The 18,116-nt window shown below is 35.7% G+C and overlaps 1 protein-coding gene across 10 annotated transcripts in view; it reads left to right on the top strand.

Annotated features, from left to right (window-relative positions):
• The window catches only part of NEK1 (NIMA related kinase 1), a 51,713-nt gene that overhangs the window by 1,132 nt on the left and 32,465 nt on the right, over positions 1 to 18,116 (top strand). For 4 of the 10 annotated variants that reach the window (XR_004841518.1, XM_035890876.1, XM_035890874.1 and 1 more), the window contains exons 2-14: positions 1,878 to 2,026; positions 2,104 to 2,200; positions 3,957 to 4,054; positions 5,565 to 5,648; positions 6,092 to 6,159; positions 6,280 to 6,366; positions 7,445 to 7,499; positions 8,741 to 8,941; positions 12,436 to 12,496; positions 13,461 to 13,618; positions 15,978 to 16,037; positions 16,187 to 16,234; positions 16,327 to 16,401. Coding sequence is in view for 9 of the 10 variants with exons in the window: in XM_035890876.1 (XP_035746769.1) it covers positions 1,910 to 2,026; positions 2,104 to 2,200; positions 3,957 to 4,054; positions 5,565 to 5,648; positions 6,092 to 6,159; positions 6,280 to 6,366; positions 7,445 to 7,499; positions 8,741 to 8,941; positions 12,436 to 12,496; positions 13,461 to 13,618; positions 15,978 to 16,037; positions 16,187 to 16,234; positions 16,327 to 16,401 (1,209 nt within the window). In the remaining variant the exon portion in view is untranslated. Of the gene's footprint in view, positions 1 to 6; positions 2,027 to 2,103; positions 2,201 to 3,956; positions 4,055 to 5,562; positions 5,649 to 6,067; positions 6,160 to 6,279; positions 6,367 to 7,444; positions 7,500 to 8,740; positions 8,942 to 12,435; positions 12,497 to 13,460; positions 13,619 to 15,667; positions 15,728 to 15,977; positions 16,038 to 16,186; positions 16,235 to 16,326; positions 16,402 to 18,116 lie in introns of those variants that run through there. The other 6 variants (XM_009635331.2, XM_035890875.1, XM_035890878.1 and 3 more) reach the window with 6 other exon arrangements.

The raw sequence follows: 18,116 nt of genomic DNA, 5'->3' as shown, positions 1-18,116 counted from the left end.
GTCTGGCCTGGGAGCCTCCCCTGCCGCTGTGCTGGGGCCGGCGGGCACTATGCGGTGTTGCTTTCCGTCCGCCTGGTCGTGGCCTGGCTGCACGGTTCGGGTTTGTCGCCTTAACTTCTCCGCGCCCAGCAGTCGGTCGGTCTGTTGGGGTGTCAGTTGCGCCCCCGTGCACAAGCCGCTTTGGTGTGTCTCCATGATGGGTAGAATGACTTCTTGCCCAGGGCCTGAAAAGCCAACGCCCTGTTTGCACTGAGGTCCTTTCTCAAGTCTCGTATTTCCCGTGCCATGGGTAAAAATAAGCCATCTAACTCACGCAAAATTATATCCCCTCTTTGACTGAACTGTGCCTTCTCACCCACTGCTTATCGATTGTGTATATTTGCACAGAACAGCATGCAGTAGGAGCCTTAAGCTATGCCTAATGCTGTTGGTTTTGATGTAGCACAGCATAGCTTGTTTCATAAACAAAGTAGGGGTAGGAAGAGAGCCGTGTGAAGTTAAAATTGTGTCCCACCTGCTGTGTTTTACCATTGCCCAGAAGAGAATATGGATGTTAATACTGAGTCTTTCTTTATTTAGATATGCAATTTCATACTAAACTATATGTACTTCAAGGCCAAAAAAAAAAAAACCCAACCACAAACCAGAAACACCAAGACACTCCTATTTTGCAGAAAAGATTACTTCAGTTCTCTTGTGTTTTGTCTTGCTGTACTAATCAAGGTTATTCATTTTAGTCTGCCTCCATGGTATGGGTCCTTCATCTTCCTCTTTAGCAGCATCTGTGTCTGGTGTGTGGTAATTCTGTGACAAAAAGTGATCCCAAATCAGGCAGAAGAGCCTCACCTGAGATGTGTGTGAAGTGTGGATCTAAGCTAATAAGGTCTCCTGTTGGAAGGAAGTTGGGTACAGTGAAACACAAATGCTGTTAGTGCTCTCAAGTGAGGTTTGGATGCAGAAAAGCATAGGCACCTTTTGTCTTTTTCAGCTTATGGAAACTTTCTTAAGGTATGGAAGTTCTTTCTGCTGTAGAAAAGATGACCTTTTAGTCTACCATGAATTTGTTTTGATGTTTATTACCTTGGTCTTTGTTTTGCCAATTCTTTTTGCTGCCATACCTTCCACATGCAGCTCACTAGTGTCTTATTTTTACCAAAGTGTTTTTTTGTTATAGAACCTTAAACACCATCAACATTCAGCTGAGTAATCTATTTAATCTCAAAAGGTAGTCTTAAATGGTTAGGTAGTACATTAAAAATATTGATTGCACCATTTTGTAATGAATTTATTTTCTGTGCCACACGGAAAAATAAATTATCTACGTTTTCAGTCAGAATTAAGGTCACACCTTTCTGTATTGAATAATGATTCTAAACTTGTTGGGCATCTCTTGAGTTCAATCTATTTTTGGCTTCATTGTAGTGACTAACTTCCAAAGTACTGTATTTAGTGCTTCTTGTGAAACAACATGGATTTTTTTTCTTCCTACTGTCATAGTTCTTACAAGTAAAGTTGAATGCAAGATTGTTGATCAGGTGCTATAGCTCTATGTGATGTTTGCATGCTAGCTGAATCAGAAGTTACGGCACTGCCTACCTGCTTTATTTAAAGATAAAACACATCCTTTTTTTTTTATGTACTATGCCAAGATGAAAGATTAAACCGGTTTTAGCAATATAGCCCTTTTTCTACACTGAGTGATCCAACTGTACCAAAATAGAGTTGAGATGTAAGAAAAGCTACAAAGCATGTGATGCAAATGAGGAGACAAATGGATTGACATTTTGAGAAAAAAAAAAAAAAAAAAAGTAACATGACCTGGCAGGCTGGATGACTAAATATGGCTAACTGAATCTGTTCTGCATTGTTTTGCCTAGTACTTGAGTAAGGATGCCTTAAGAAGATAACTATGGATAAATATATTAAAGTGAGAAAGATTGGAGAAGGATCCTTTGGGAAAGCAATTCTTGTCAAAGCTAAAGAAAATGGCCAACAGTATGTTATTAAAGAAATAAACATCTCTAAGGTGAGTGATTATTATTAATTACTGATCCACTCTTTTTGTATTCCTGTTCTCAAAAAAACATTACTTTTGTTTTGAAGATGTCAAATAAGGAGAGAGAAGAATCAAGAAGAGAAGTTGCTGTATTGGCTAACATGAAACATCCGAATATTGTGCTGTATAGGGAGTCATTTGAAGGTAAGATTAATTAATACAGTAGAACCTGAAGTCATGCTAGTAGGTGACTGTGTGTGCTACTTATTGCCTGTAGTTTAAAAGTCAGTGTGTTTTTTCTCTTTAGTCAGTCTTTCTCATACTTTTATTACTTGCTGCAGTTCTTTTTGGTTGTAATTTTTGTCACAATTGCCCTGCACATTTAAAAATAATAGTAATAAAAAAAAAAGCAACACTTAAACAGAAATATTCATGTCTCTTCCTTACATGCATCAGTTTTTGTTGATGCTTAAATGAAAGGCTTATGTTCTGTTGTTTCTCCAGAGTGTAAGTCTCCTTGAATGCTTGTGTATACCCTAAGGGCTTGGGTGCTTGTTTATGGTCTAAATTGGGGTGTTGATAACCTAGCAAGAGCAAATTTATCTCGAAGTCTATTGTCTTAAAATGCAGTCTTCAGTAATTGCAATCACATGATTGCTTTCAGAGCTGGAAAAATAGATGGGACTCCTTGCTTCATCAGGCTGTGGAAAAAAAGAAGAAATACCACATTGTTTTTGCTGTGAATGTCTTGGGAAATGAGCAGATAAAAGATTCCAAGAGCCTATCATATAGGTTAAAATAAAAACTAAATATTTTTGAGATACTGTTTAGAAGCACTGTTCTTTTTTCGGCTTCCCTTTCTGCTGACTTTCATGTGTCTTTTGATTGGAGGCTTTTATTTTCTCTATTCATTAAATTAGAATTTTGTGCCATAGTCATACTGCACAGCCATAGTCTTCTGATTTATAAATCCATGCTTCTGTTTTCTCTGTAACAGAGGCCTGTTCTTTAGGACCCTTTTTTTTGCTTTTTTCTTCTTACAAGGTAGATCCTGTAATCTGTAGTTCATAAGATGTCACGTTGCATCTTTATTGCTAAAGCACACCGACTTTGAACATACTGATTTGGTTTATAAGAGAGATTTATTTCAGCAGCAGGTCTACAAGAAATCCAGACTCCTAGGGTCATCTTTTAAAATAATACTAATTATAAAGTTTAACCAAGATACAAACAGCTGTAAGCAGAACAGAAAAATCCTCGGTTTGATGTTTTGAAAGACAAAGCTTTCTGCAGGAGTGAAATTTAAGCGACTCTATCTGATTTAATTAATTTTGACTCTATTTAGAGTTTAAGTGCTATGACTACCTCTTTCATAAGAGCTTTTCTTTTGAGCAGCATGTGATTGATTTTATGCATTTATTCAGCTCTTCTCAAAATAATGCCTAGTATGTGAGTAGTGTACTTCTCGTGGTTTTGGTAACTTGCAATTTGCTTCTGCCTAATCTCTTTTTCGTCAGTAACTGAACAAGATTGCATTGGGGAACAAAACTAACTTTCTATGAAATGTATTATATACGTTCATACCTCATAGTGGAAACTTGTATAGGATTTTTGGAAGTTCCCCAAATTTCATTCAAAAATGAGAAAATAATTGTTTCCATCTGTCATTGTCTGCTGGAAGTTTTATTACTGTTCTTCAGTCACTGAAATGAACTGTATGTCTAGTATGAGCATTGATGGTTGTCATGTTCCCAGAAATGGGAAACTTGTGAAACTCAAAATAATAAAAGCATTTTAATAAATCTTAGAAAAAAAGGAGTAATAAATGATACCTGAAACTGCACAGGAAAAGGTTAAATTTTTTGTTGCTTTTTCTGTGACTGCAGCAAATATGTTTGGAAAGTTATGTTAAAGGTGGCTCTTCTTTTCTCTTTGAAATACTTTGTGTTTTACTTTACAGAGAATGGCTGTCTCTACATAGTCATGGATTATTGTGAAGGAGGAGACCTTTTTAAAAAAATAAATGCCCAGAAAGGAATCTTATTCTCTGAAGATCAGGTAACAGCAAACTACTGCTAGAGTGTTTTGTTGCGTGATACTTTTTCATGAGTTTTAAATTATTTTGGTTTATTTTGGTAGATATGATGGCTTTATCTAAAAGGAGGTTCTCAAATTGAGATTCCCATTGCTATCAGTCACAGTAGTATCTTAAAATTAAAAAAAAAAATGTAGCTGGAAATCCTGGGTATGTTAATTGGGGTTTTGTCTGTATGTATAAGATGCCTTAAGAAGTTGGATCTCTTGCAAAATAGACCAAATCTGAGAAATAAAAAGTACTGAAGGACAACTTGAATATTTTTAAACTTTTGAAATTATTTTCTTTTTAAATATATAATGGCACAGGATTTTTTTTGTAATACCAATTTTCATTTATCAGAAGTATAATATAGTGTACTTTTAAAATGCAGTATGAATTTTACATCATTCAGAAGTTTTTTTTGCATTAGAAAAAATTCAATACTGTATTGGAAGTATACTAGCAGATGTTCTTTTTCCATTATACTGGCTATGAAGTCATTTGTACTGTGGGAGAATCTGGAATAAATGAGAGGATTTTATGTACGGATCTGATTAAATTAAGTGAAAATAGGTTATGTAGGGTTTAAATTTTTTTATTGGAACTGACTTGCATTTCCTTGTTTAGAAATAGTTTCTATGCTTTTGTGTCTGCATCCAGTAGGATCTTGATTTACCTGTGGTTGGAAAGGCTTAGCAGTGTATTAGGTCTACTGATGGTATTTAGAATAGAGTAATCAGGAAATGTTTTGGATATAGTTTGTAAAACTTTTCATTTTTCTAAATCAGATTCACTTTTACAAGGAGAACTTAGAATGGAAAAGTGAAGATTACACTTTGCATTATATTGTAATTTTGACATGTATGTGCTTCTAAGTTGGGATTGTGAAACCACTTTTCACATGGAAAAGTTGTTGCTGTTAGTCCCTTTTTCTGTTGCGATTTTTACAAGTTTACAAGAAAATGGCTTTGTTGGCTTGTTTATAATCTAGTTATATGTTGTTTGTTGCTTTTCTCATTGATAATGCTTTGTACTATTTTTCTTTTTAAGGTAAAATACATAAAATTACTGGATGATAAAATTAAGTGCTTCTGTAAACATCAGTATGGCTTTTTTAGGACTCTTCGCTGACTGCGAGAAGACTTTTTGTATTGGTTACAGCAAAAGTACAATCTTTAAGATGCAAGTTCCATGTCTTAGTCATTTTAGCCAATCGAATTCATATTGCATACTTTTGTTAGCTTTGTAATATGTAATAAAACTAGTAGCCTTAGGCTTAATATCTAATTTGAGTAATATGCATTAAAAAGTTTGCATTATTGTGACAGTAATGTTGTATTTTTAATTATTCTATAAATGAAGACAGGTTTGTGGGAAGAGGATAACATCTTGAGTTATAGTTATAACTCTAGATATTATCAAATCAGTTTTATGTAACTGGGGAAGCTTTCAGATAAATAACAGTGGTGTCGCATTTTCTTTTATGCATAGATTCTGGATTGGTTTGTACAAATCTGTTTAGCACTGAAGCACATACATGATAGAAAAATCTTGCATCGGGACATAAAGTCGCAGGTATGTAGGTAACTATTTTTTAACTGAATTTACTTCCAAGGTGATTATGTTCATATCTTGCTACTGTAAGTTGGCAAGTTATGGAAGACAGTCTTTTTACATAAACACTTCTAATACTGGAAACACTTTTCTTCAGAATTTTCTGGAGGAGTTTGGTATTTGTACAAGATGATCAGGCTACTTGATGAAGCTACTTGACTATTACTCATATTTATGTGTGGGGACAGAAAAAGTTATGCTTTAGAATGTGTAATAGTGTTTTCTTTAATTTTGAGGACTAGAATAAATCTGGTGTTTCATAGTGGTCAGTAACACTATTGCTAGTGACTTCAGAGTGATCGAATGGTAGAAAACTTTATTCTTCCCAAAACACGTTGAAAGCAAAAAGTGTGCAATTGTATGAATGTTTTAATTAACAGACTTCTTAAAATTTCTATATCAAGAATATATTTTTAACCAAAGATGGAACGATACAGCTGGGAGATTTTGGGATCGCCAGAGTTCTTAACAGGTAACTCCTTTTTGATGCTGTTTTCTCTGACTTGATCTAAATTGCTTTGATCTGGGAAAAGACAATCTGTGCACTTCAAGTGAGTTAACTAGTTAACATTCTTCCTTATTTTTTTCTTAGTACTGCTGAGTTGGCTCGCACTTGCATAGGAACACCATACTATCTGTCACCTGAAATATGTCAGAATAAACCTTACAACAATAAAAGGTACTAATAAGCATTTTATTAAACATTTTTGGTAAGGAGAAGGAAGTGAGCTTTTTAGAAATGAAAAGCTGTTCTATTCATATGGTGGTGCACAGTCATTAGTTCCTCTCTCACCCAGGAAGGTAGTGAGTCTCACTGTACAAGTGGGACCTTAGTAGCTCTGTGCAGTACAAAGCGATGTGATGCAGAGATGATTTAGCTTAATGCTCTAAGTTCTAGATATAGCTGTGTTCTTAATTATGGCTCTGCTTCTGCCTATCTATGCACTAGTTGTACTGCCTTAATTTATGCAGTATGAATGTGAAACCGTGTTAAGAATGAAATCACACACACAGCAATTGGATTCTCTAAGCACGTGCATAGACAGGTGGCTCAGCTTGCTTCAGATAACAAAGTCATAAAGATACTTTGCTGGCCTGGCAGTAGGCTGGTAACAGCATTCCTAATGTCATTAGTGTGGTCATTATCAAGTTAGTCTTATGCTTCACTAAGCTGCTGCATCCATTGCTGTGAGTGCCTTATACTAATTTCAATTGGTTTCTTAAAAGATAAAAATTATTACAGTTCCTCGTCCCTTAATTTCTCCTACATGGGATTTATTATTCAACAGTATTCTAACCAAATTGTGTAACCATATAATGAGTAAGGGTAGGGTAAGTCAATGTTAAACAGAGTAATGGACTTCAAGAATTTTATTTGCTGAACTGGGTGGTGGGTTTTGTTTGGGTTTTTGTTTCTTTAATTCAAAGACCTCAAGCAAACATACGCTTAAAGAAAGCAAGTTTTGTCCATATTTTGTCTAATTTCTCCAGTTGGGGTGGTTCATATGAAAAGGTCTAAATAAAATTTGGAGCCAAAATAATCCAAACTGGTTTTCAGGATGGCCTTATTTTTGGTTCTTGAATTATTTTTTTTGCTTGGGGTTTTGTGGGTTAGGGCAGTGGAAGACACAAGGGAGCTTGTGCATACTCAAAATATAGCCTTTTCTTTTCCTTTTCCAAGACAGACTTCACAGATACAAGTTACACGGCAATGTTATACCTAGAACTAATTCTTAAGTATGTTCTCTTTGATTTAGTGATATCTGGGCCCTTGGCTGTGTTCTTTATGAGATGTGCACACTTAAACATGCGGTGAGTAGAAACCTTGTTTCTTTAAAAGAACATTGATTTCAAACAGGGATTTTTCCTGATGTTACACAAATGTGTTGCAGTTGATGAAAGGCTTTCATGGTGGCTGTTTAAAATTACCTTCAACGTTTTAATCTGCTCTTCCTATACTGCCAACATTCTCCATCTGTGTTTTGGTTCATGCCAATCTCTCCAAAAACTGTATATTTTGTTTTCAGTGTAGATTTTTAATGAACTGTGTTAGCTGAAAAAAATTGTTAGGTGCTGTAACAAATGATACTGTGAATAGTGTTCCTTTCTTTCGAAAAACTTCACGTTTTCATTGAAAGTCTGAATTTGGACTGTTGGCTTTTGTGCAGATAAATTAATGCATTTCTGTTTAGAACAGAAATAGTTTTTAGAAAAAAGTCCCAAGGTGAAAGAGTTGCCTTTTATTTGTGCGTTGTTTTGAAGAATACATCTTTATCATCCATTATCTAGTTAGGAAGGAAACAAACAAAAGTTTTTTCTATCTTGTTTTGGTGGTTTGTTTTGTTTTTTTTTTTTTTAAATAGCTATCTTTATTAAAAGAGATTAAAACATGAAAATTGAAAGAAAAAGGGGTAACGAGTAAGGATTTAATTTCACTTCAAGCTTTTGTAATTTCTTATTGCGTGGCCTTTTCTGTGGCAGCAATGCTGACAATGTTGCCTTTCTGAGAGTTGATGGCAATAGGTTGTTTTCTGTGAGCTGGGTGATAGGTACTGTTTTCTTTCTATTGTACAAAGGAATTGCAATGGTGCACTCTGCTTCCTGAGCTTAAGCTGAAGTGTAAGCATTCCTTTGGATTTTACACTGAATGAGTGTGAATGCTTTACATTCTTTCATTTGAAGAGTGGCTTTGCTAAAAAGGGCAGAGGGCATGTGGTGGTTGAAAGTGTTTGAGAGAGAAGATCAAGTAGATAATTATATAAATATTTTATCCTTAATTGTATACCATTGTCAGCCTAGATCTGGAGGGAAATAATTATTTGTTAACAAGATTTATAGCTCTATGGTATGAAATATCTATTATGCTGTACTTCGCAGCACGTTATTTTAAACTGCTGATGTAAACTGTTGATGGCCTTGAAAACTTGTTTTGGTGTGTTGAGGAAAGGGAAGGTGTGTTGGTTTTTTGTTTTCCTCTTCATCTTTATATGCAGCCTTACATGTGGACAGACAGTAAGTAATATGTAGTAACTTTACTTTCTTGTGTGATATAGTTTGAAGCTGGTAACATGAAGAACTTGGTACTGAAGATAATCTCTGGACCTTTTCCTCCTGTTTCTATGCATTACTCCTATGACCTACGTAATCTGCTGTCACAGTTATTTAAAAGGAATCCTAGGAATAGACCATCAGTAAACTCCATATTGGAGAAAAACTTTATAGCCAAACGAGTTGAAAAATTTCTCACACCACAGGTATGGAGTTAGTTTTAATTCTAATTTTGTTAAGAACTTCATAGCACTTTTCCTCTTCTTTATTCTAATGTCAATATAAAACAAGAGAAATTGGAGTAATGGTACTCCCTAGAGCTTTTATAGAGACACTTTCATTTGAGGGGAAAAAAAAAGTTTTACTATGAACTGCGAAGAAAAATCTCAGATTACTTAAGTATTTGGTAGTTTCCACAAACAATTTTAACCTGGCATTTTCTTAAGTGCATCGTTTTTTGTGGTTTTCTAAATAGTGAGAAATCATGAGATGTTGATTTGGTTAGATACGCATTTTTTCATAATGACTTCAGCGTCGCTTCTTTATTGTAATTTCTTCAATCCATTTTTTGGTTGGAATTTGGAATGGCCTGAAAGTGTGTTCTGTGAAATACTGCTAAATAAACTAATATTTAAATTTCTTGATGTTTAAATGTATCGCATGTATATAACCTAGAAGAAGTTGCTATAACCTAAAAGTTGTTGCTTGCTACTTGGTAAATCTAATCAAAAGAGATAAAGATTAACAAGTGAATAGTACTGATATGAGGTAAATAAATAGAGACAGAGAAATGACATGGAGGAAAAGAATGCAAAAGGAGACCTCAGTGAGTATAAAGCATTCTAGTGGATTCTAACTCAGAACTAAAGAAATTTCATGAGAAGGCCATATATAATTTGAATTTCAGTTGTATGTGAAACAGACTTTCAACTAGTTCAGATTAAAGTCCCAATGAAAGGTAAGATTCAGAAGTCTTTACAGATAAGTTTGTTGTTCTGACTTTTACAACAGTAATATTTTGATCTGATTTTATTTCTAGTAGCTAGAATGGATATGAAATTTTTATTTGGGGATAGTCAGGCAAAGTATAATTAGCGATAGACACTACCAGATGATGATACTAATTTCTCCAAGATTGAGTGTGAATACTTGCGCACAATTTTTTCGACTGAATCACTAACATTTTCGACTTAAAGGTGCTACATGATCTTAAAAACAAAAAAACTCCCCACACAGAAAGTACCTTTTACTAAATGTATCAACTGCTGGTACATTTGTGTTCAGCCGGAGGTGGTCATTCTGTGACACAGCTGTAATGCCTGTTTGCTTTCAGTTTCATCCATGGTTAATGTGGTTGTTCTCTGCTTTCTGTAGTCTAAGCTTAAGAGATCTTCCATAGTTGTCATCTTCAACATGTTGCAGCTATTGCTGAAATCCTACTCTTAAATGACAAGAGTATTCTACTTTTAGATAAATTCTTTCTTAATTTTCATAGTTACTAAGTTACAGTAAAGAGTGGATCTAAATTAGCATCAATTTGGGAAAAAAGAAAAGGCTTCTTGAAAGGTACTGAAGAGTCATGTTTATTTTCTGTCAGTAGCTCTGTTATCATGGAAATACCACACTTCAGTTGTTACAGCAGTTTACCACCCAAATAAAAGCTTCAAGATCACTGAAATACCATTAGTAGCAGACGATTCTCATGCGTGACTTCTTGCTTACAGAGTCTTTTGATGGCAGACTCTACAGGTTAAAAAAATTTCTCTGCCATCATGTGCAAAGTCCTAAGTTCTGCACTTTGGCTCTTGGGTTTTGTGGGGGTTTTTTTGTGGTGTGTGTGGTTTTTTTGTTTTGTTTTTTTTTTTTAGTTTTAGCTCCTCAGCATCCATTGTAACTGGCTGGTAGCCTCTAAGCAAATCAAAATAATCTGGATAGCTCAACATTCTATAAAGACTATTCCTTAAAACTTTGTAGTTTAGGAACTATTCAGTTAACATGCTGTCAGTTGTCGTCAGAACCTTAAGTAACACATTCCTGGTGTGCCCCTCTGTCTCTAGAAAGATGGTCTGTAGCATGGCCATTCTCTGTCTGCAAGTAGCTCTACTGTTTAAAAAATGCCTTTGCAGTTCCCATCCTTTGAATATTCTGTATTGGTAGCACTGGTTGTGGCACTTGGATTCAGCAAGAAGTTTCAGAGCAGAATATTAGAAAATGAGAACATGGTGCTGGGTCAGGTAAAAGTCAGTCTCACTCTGTGTCCTGTGAGCAGTGAACACTGGCCAAAACAGTGCCTGGTGAGGCGTATAAGAAGGCAGCAAGCCTACGTGGCATTATCCTATAATACTCTCCCAGCCTTCATCTTTTGTTCTCAATTGCATCAGCTCAGTAAGCATCTTTTGTGGTATTTAGTTATGCTCAATAGATACCATGTCTGTGAATTTACCTGATTTCTCCTTGAACCTGTGTAAGTTTTTATGATCAGTAAGCAATTTCACAGGTCTGCCACTTTTGCAGAAAGCATCAGCTTTGTTTAGAATAAACTTTCCTCCTTGTATTCAGTTGTACCCCACTTCTTATATTGGTATTACCATTTGCTGCCCTTGTGTGTTTCTCTGCTTTCTCTGCAAAATCACATGTGGTATTCTAGATCTGTTGCATTACATCTCACTCATCTTTTTACAGGCTGCAGAGCAAACTTACTTGTTCTTTGTACTGAAGCTTTTCAACACTTCTGATGATCCTTGATGCTTTTCTTTGAAGCTTTTTCATTTCTACTGTATGGTTTTTGAGGTGTTGCGTTCAGAGCTATTGTTGGTTCTTGCCTCAACTTTAAGGTTACCTGAAGGATCACGCAGACACCCTGCCGTCTGCGGGTCAAGGAGACACAGCCTACACAGTACGCATGCTCCCCGTGACGCCGCCCATCTTCAAGCCCTAAACTTTATAGCAAAGCCACACCCTCTTGCTCCTCCTCTTCCCAACCTCACGGTCACCGCCCATTCAGCTTCTGCACTTCTTACATCCCACAAGCTATGTACAGTATTTGGTGTGATGTGAGAGGAAGGCCTATTCATGTTTGAATGTTCTGTGTCTAGACTTTGATTTTTTTTTTTATTTTTTTTTTTTTTTTTTTTTTTTACTCCAGTAGGGCCGTTTTCCACATTTTGCTATGCTAATTTGGTATGCCTGACAGTACACCGTATATATTGTTCCTAGATATCCACATATGTAGTCATCTTTCCATCCTGAAAAGGATAGAGAAACTAAAAATGGCAAACATTTCTAAAGGACTGGGTTTTTTTGACACAAGCTCTCTGAGAATTTGAAGTTAAATTTAGCAACTATACAGAAATCTAAAATGAACTATGCACAAAACTATGTTGATGCTCACATTAACTTTCTTCTAGATTCTTAGCTAGTTCATAAATGAGGTAACATGTGCCACACAGAAATCAGATTAATTTTTTTTTAAATTATTTGAATAGCTATGCCAAAAATATTTGAAAATACTGAATACAGGTTCATATTAACGTTTGTGATACTAAGTTGAATACATGAAGTTGAGTATTCATTTCAATTTTAAGTTACAGTAAATACTATTAATTAGGTGCTTACTGGGAGTTGCACACTTCTCTGAAAAGGAGTTCTTTCTAGCTGCAGACATAAATACTGTTAGCTAACTGTTCAACCTTTTGTTTAGCTTATTGCAGAAGAATTCAATCACAAAATCTTCCAGAAGTTTGGACCACATGCTGCACCTGGTAAGTAAGCGTGTAAAGTGCTTTTCTTTTCAGCTCTGGCAAGATAGTGTATGTAACTTTGTTCTTTTATTGGTTTTGGTGTGGTTTTATACCTGATTCTAGAAGTTTCAGGAAAAAAAAAAGAGAAACAATTTTACCTTCTCCCCTTGGGAGCTGGATGTATGTGGGGTACAAACAATGCAAGTAAAAACTGTTGTCCGTAATATTTTAGGTGTACTTTTTCCTCTTACGTTATGCTACTCTTCCAAACTTAAAAGAGACAGTGAAGACTGCAAATACTGGAAATAATTTCTATGTTGGGTTCCCCCCCCCTAGATTTTCTTTCCCTTTACTCTGTTTCCTTGCAGTTTCTTGAAGCTGTGGCAGGTGCTTTGGTGTCTTCTGATAGCGTTATCTAAGTGTTTCACTGCTGTCTTGCTATTCTGTAGTAAGAGAGCCCTGCTAGCACAGAATCAAATCCACAATATTGGCATATTTTCAGGAACTATACAGGGAAAACAATATCCCTGAAAGCCATTGAAGCTCTTCCAGAGGTCATCTTCTGCTGACATTAGTGTTGCAAGTTGCAGTCCAGTGTTGTTAGTGGAGGGAGGCCTGTGTCTCCATTCCATTACGAAAACTTTTCCCTTTGTCCATGACAAGGGGATAATGAAGCATGGCAGCTGAAATAAGCTTTGGTTTTCGAGTTGGAAGCATTGAGAGTGAAAAGCTCAGGGACTATGTTCTGCTGTTCCTTATCAAGCATGAAATTTACTTGAGCTGTTTTGGACAACTGGGTATATTGCACTTAGGCATCAGCTCGTGTGAATGAAATGTTAGCATTTTCCTCCAGCTTTGCTGTTCCAAGACCTTGGGAAGGGGAAATATGGTATACTGGCCAGCCTGGATAGCTGTAAAATATTGTGGGTTTTTGGTTTGTGTGGGTTTTTTGTTTGGTGTTTTTTGTTTTTTTCTTTTTTTTTAGCTAAAAGACCAGCTCAAGAACAAATACTGACTTCAGTTGCACCAGCTCAGAAAATTACCAAACCTGCTGCAAAATATGGAGTGCCTTTAGTGATCAGGAAGTCTTGTGATGCAGCTAAAAAGCCTAATGAGAAGAAGCCATTGGCTAAATCTAGACAGGTAAGAAGCTAAGTTACTTAAATTGAACTATTTTGCTCAAACTTTATTTAAATGCTATGGAAATACCTTGCATTCCTTTTCAAAATGTCTTTTATCTGGACACATGCATCTGCAGTGAAAGTAGTATTAGTTCAAATGTTTGGCTTGCTTCATTATTGATTTTTTTTGTTTCTTTAGTCGGTTTTAATATAATGATTTTTGGAGACTGCTACCTTTGATTTCTGTTTTAATTCCACTGCTGAATTAGATGTGCTTTGCATGTTTTCAGTTCCTTTGTTGGTGTTGACCACTCTTAGAAATATTGGAAGTCTGTCAGGTATAGCAAGGTCATTGATGCTGGATAAGAATCTTTGAATCTTTCTTCTTATTCGAAAATAATAGCAAATTTTCAAAATATAGAAAGCTTTTTTAGTCATTTTCTGAAGTGTTGTCAGCCAGAGGAATTGTGTGATTGGAAAAGGCATTTTCCAGACTTAATTCCATGAGCTAATAAGAAATAGTCTTCTGTATACTTTCACAGGGGACTTTTCATCTTTCTTTGAATCATCTTTTCTGTACTCCTTATTACATAAAACTTTTTTTCCCTCTCTCATTATTCCTTTAATTACTGCATGGCCAGGAGATGTTTATGATACAGTTAGTTTTATGCTATATGCATGTGCCAAAGAACTAGAAACCAAGAAGCTCCTAGTTCAGCAAGAGAACTAATTCAAATGTTCTTCTGAATAAGTAATATTTTTTTTGTTATGCTTTTCAGGTTTTTTTTTCTTTCCTTCTCCCTGTGGCACTTTGGGGAATATAATACTGAGATCTCTATCCATCTGTCAACTTTGATAGGTGGATAGAAAATTATCCTTGAGATATAAGTTATCCCTGAAGTTCAAAAGTTATTGGAGGTTTAAGGAAAAACTCATTGATCACACAAGCCTTCTTGGCTTGTGATACACAGTTTGAAAAAGAGAGCAGGGAACACACAGATTTCTTGTGTGTCCTTGTGAGACTGTGGGGTTTTTATGTTTTAAGCCTTGGTTGCACCACTGTCTTACTAGTCTGCTGCTCTCTATAATCAGTTTCACCAGCCAACACCAATCCAACTTGTGTAGACTCAAAGTCGCAGGGTAGAGACTGAAGAAATAACTTCTTGCTGCATATAAGGAGTCAGTAACATTGCAATTTTAAGATACATTCTCTGTGTGGCTTGTATCTAGTGACAAGGGATAAGATGTAGGATAGAAACAGTGGCTACAGTGTTACATACGTTTTCTTCTCTTTGCTGTGTTCCAGGGTAGTCTGAGCTTGCAGCTCTCAACTGACTTTTCAGAAGAGCATTTAACAATCATCTCCTTTGTTTAGTGATAGTATATTAACTCGCTATAGTTGAACTACTTCGACTTAAGTCTCTAAAGGCTTCCAACTTCTGAAATATTTCATTTTAAAGTACTCATTTGATAGGATTTTAGGTCTTCAAAAGAAAATATTATGAAGTTGTCTGTGTACTAGTATGGTCAGAAAAAAATGCTTTAGAAGTAACCATCACTTTTTTGAGAAGGATAGAGTAAGCAACATGGTTTATTACGTATAGTTGCTTCTTTACCAGGTGCTCAATAATGGCTGTGTTCTCCTCTTCCATAGGTAACAAGAACCTTGGTTAGAGTTACCCAAGCAAAAGAGCCTAAGGATAACCTAACAAATCTATTCTCCAAATAAAAGATAATCTTAGTATCTAGGGACCCTTAAAGACTTATAATAGGAAAAGATTGTAATGCAGAATGATATTGCCAGAGAGGGAAAATTAAGACAAAACAGATATTAAAATTATTGCCTTCAGCTCTGACAGAGCTTTTGGTAGAGGATGAACAAGTACAGTAGCATTTACCCTTAGATCCTAGCAGTGCTTTTAATTTAAAACCTACTGAGTAATGAATTATTTTAAACCCCATTTTGCACATACTAAGTTGTGGGTTTAAGATTTTTTTTTTTCTTCTGATTAGAAATTTTCTCTCATTCTGGTATTGTGCTATCTAATTTGAAGTTTCACCTTTTATCCAGGCCTTTTCAACTACAAAGAAGAAAATGAGTCCAGGAGGAGAAAGGAGGAAAATGTTTGAGGTATTATGAAATCATCTGTTAATTTTCAAACTAAGCAAAAGCTAAGTCCAGAGCAAGAATGGCAAAATTATACCTTCAAACCTTTCCTCCTTATCTTTTTTCCAAACACTATGTAACAGTAATTTAAAAAAAAATTTTTTTCTAATCTTTGTGGACATGCACCAGCAACTGGAGCACTAACCTATCTTGGCAGAGACTTGACAGAATAATGGCTCAGTAATAAATACCAAATTATATGCTTATTTTTCAGGAACCTTCAAAAAAGAAAAGGTTAGAATTGCCTGAAAAAGAAAAACGCCAGAGAGAGCAGGTAGGCAAGATTCTTGACACTTTCTTTTTCCACCCATGGTAATTTTAATGAAACAACATGTGGTGTGGTGGTGTGATATATGTTTTGTAAGAATATGGAGTAGTTTGATTTCGCATTTACTGAACGTATTTATTCCTTGAACATTGCAGATCAGTTTACTGAAGGCAGATGAAATGAGAAGATTGGAAAAAGAAAGGGTAAAATATGTTTAAAATGTGTTAATAGTGAAGTTCAATTTTTGCTTAGTGATTCCTTGAATTATGTTTTCCTGTATTGTTTTCTCCTTCAGATGGAACGAATAAACAGAGCCAGGGAACAAGGATGGAGGAATGTGCTTGGTTCAGGTGGAAGTGGTGATGTTAAGGTTGGCAGCAGATGCAGAAATGTGGTGTAGTCTGTTCCCCCCACCTTTGGTTATCTGGCATAGTCTTCTCTTTTCAGAAAGATCTGCTCTTGGAGGTCAACTCTTGGGGCTGCCCATTATTAATCTATGGATAATTTAAGAGAAACTGTATAACAGACTCTCTTCTCTGGCATTTTGGAGAGCCTGTGCAACTTTCATTTTTAATACTTATTAAATTTCTGAATCTCTTCTCTTTCTGCCAATAAGGGTTTTCATGTACCACTTTCTTTTTTCCACTCCTGCTTCTGCTACTTTTCCTGTGCTGAATCTATGCATGAACAGCTTCTTTCACATTCAAGTTTGTTCTTGAATTCTTTTGTTGAAATATTTTTCCAGGTTCTCATATTTTGATAATGGACCTCTTTCCCAGTATTAACCACCTGCTTCTAAGCATTCTGTGTTATTTAGCGACATAAAATATTTATATATACTGATAACTTGTTCAGGAGGGGTGAAAAATCCTGAGTAAATCTTACTATTTTTTTCTGAAAGCAGTAAAGTCTTTAGTCATTCACTTACATAATTGAATAACGTAATTTAATCTGATTCTCAAGACAGTTACTTTTTGCCTGTTTGTGTGTGTCGTAGTTTCATGGAAACATAACTGTTCTGGGAAGTAGACTCATGAAGTTACTTGAATATAAAGGCCCGGGTACTTTATCAGACAGAGGCAGTGCAGAAATTTAAGTATTGCTGTGGTGTAAATCTATCTGACAACAGAAAATTGCTTAAAACAGAGTTATCTGTTCTGGTGGTAGTGAGTCTTATAAAAACACTTAGCCTAAATATGTTTAGTAGGGGTTTTGTAAACAAGCTCTAACTGAGCAGCAGAGTCAAAATGAATAGAGGTTTTATTTTCTGTTCCTTGTACAAGAATATGAGGAATACACAAGCACTTGCCCAGGTTTCAGTAGCTGCTTATTTAAATATATTGTTTCAAAATAGACATTATCTTGGCTGTGTGCCACACATCATGTAAGTAAAGCTTAAATATAAAAGCACGCTTAAACATACCAGACTAAAAACTACCAGGTGCTGACTTAGTGGAAAAATCAAAAAACATCATTTGGTTCCTATGCTGTCCTTCTCTCTCTTTCAAGATGAAACTGGTGGGCACCATTACAAGCTTCCATACAACACAAAATAGCAGCATTGTCATGTTTAGGTGAGAGCTACATATTTTCCTGAAGCAATCCTGTTTCTGATTAACTTTGAGAGTTTTATTGTAAGGTTCTTAGACACTGCAAATGTGTAAAGTGTTCTGTTGTAGCTACAGCTGCATCGTTACCAGTATTCTTTGTCACCTAGGAAAACTGGGTGTCAGTGCTATGTATATTTTCACTAAGTGCCACTAGCGTAAAATGTCATGGCAGACATGCTTTAAAATTCATTGAAATGTCTTCTCCAAATTAGATAATTTGGTACAAATCTTACTGCAGGCCACTAGGTTATCATCACTCCAGGTTTCCATATACTATTATAGTATTCTTGACTTCCCCAACATGAAAACAGTGTATTCAGCAACTCCCTGATGATGCTGTTAAATAACATTGTTCCAGCTTTCCAATAGTGCAAGCTTTATGTAAAGGCATAGCAGGGTCATGTGCTGCATGATTTTCTCTTCCTGTTGCCTTTTTGGGTTGGTTAGTTGCACCTATTTCTGAGGGAAAGTAGGG

Source organism: Egretta garzetta, unplaced genomic scaffold (assembly GCF_000687185.1).
Source record: "Egretta garzetta isolate BGI_Z169 unplaced genomic scaffold, ASM68718v1 scaffold593, whole genome shotgun sequence".
NCBI classification, from domain to species: domain Eukaryota; kingdom Metazoa; phylum Chordata; class Aves; order Pelecaniformes; family Ardeidae; genus Egretta; species Egretta garzetta.
Note: the sequence above shows the minus strand (reverse complement) of the source record. Positions and strands in the feature narration are given on the sequence as shown.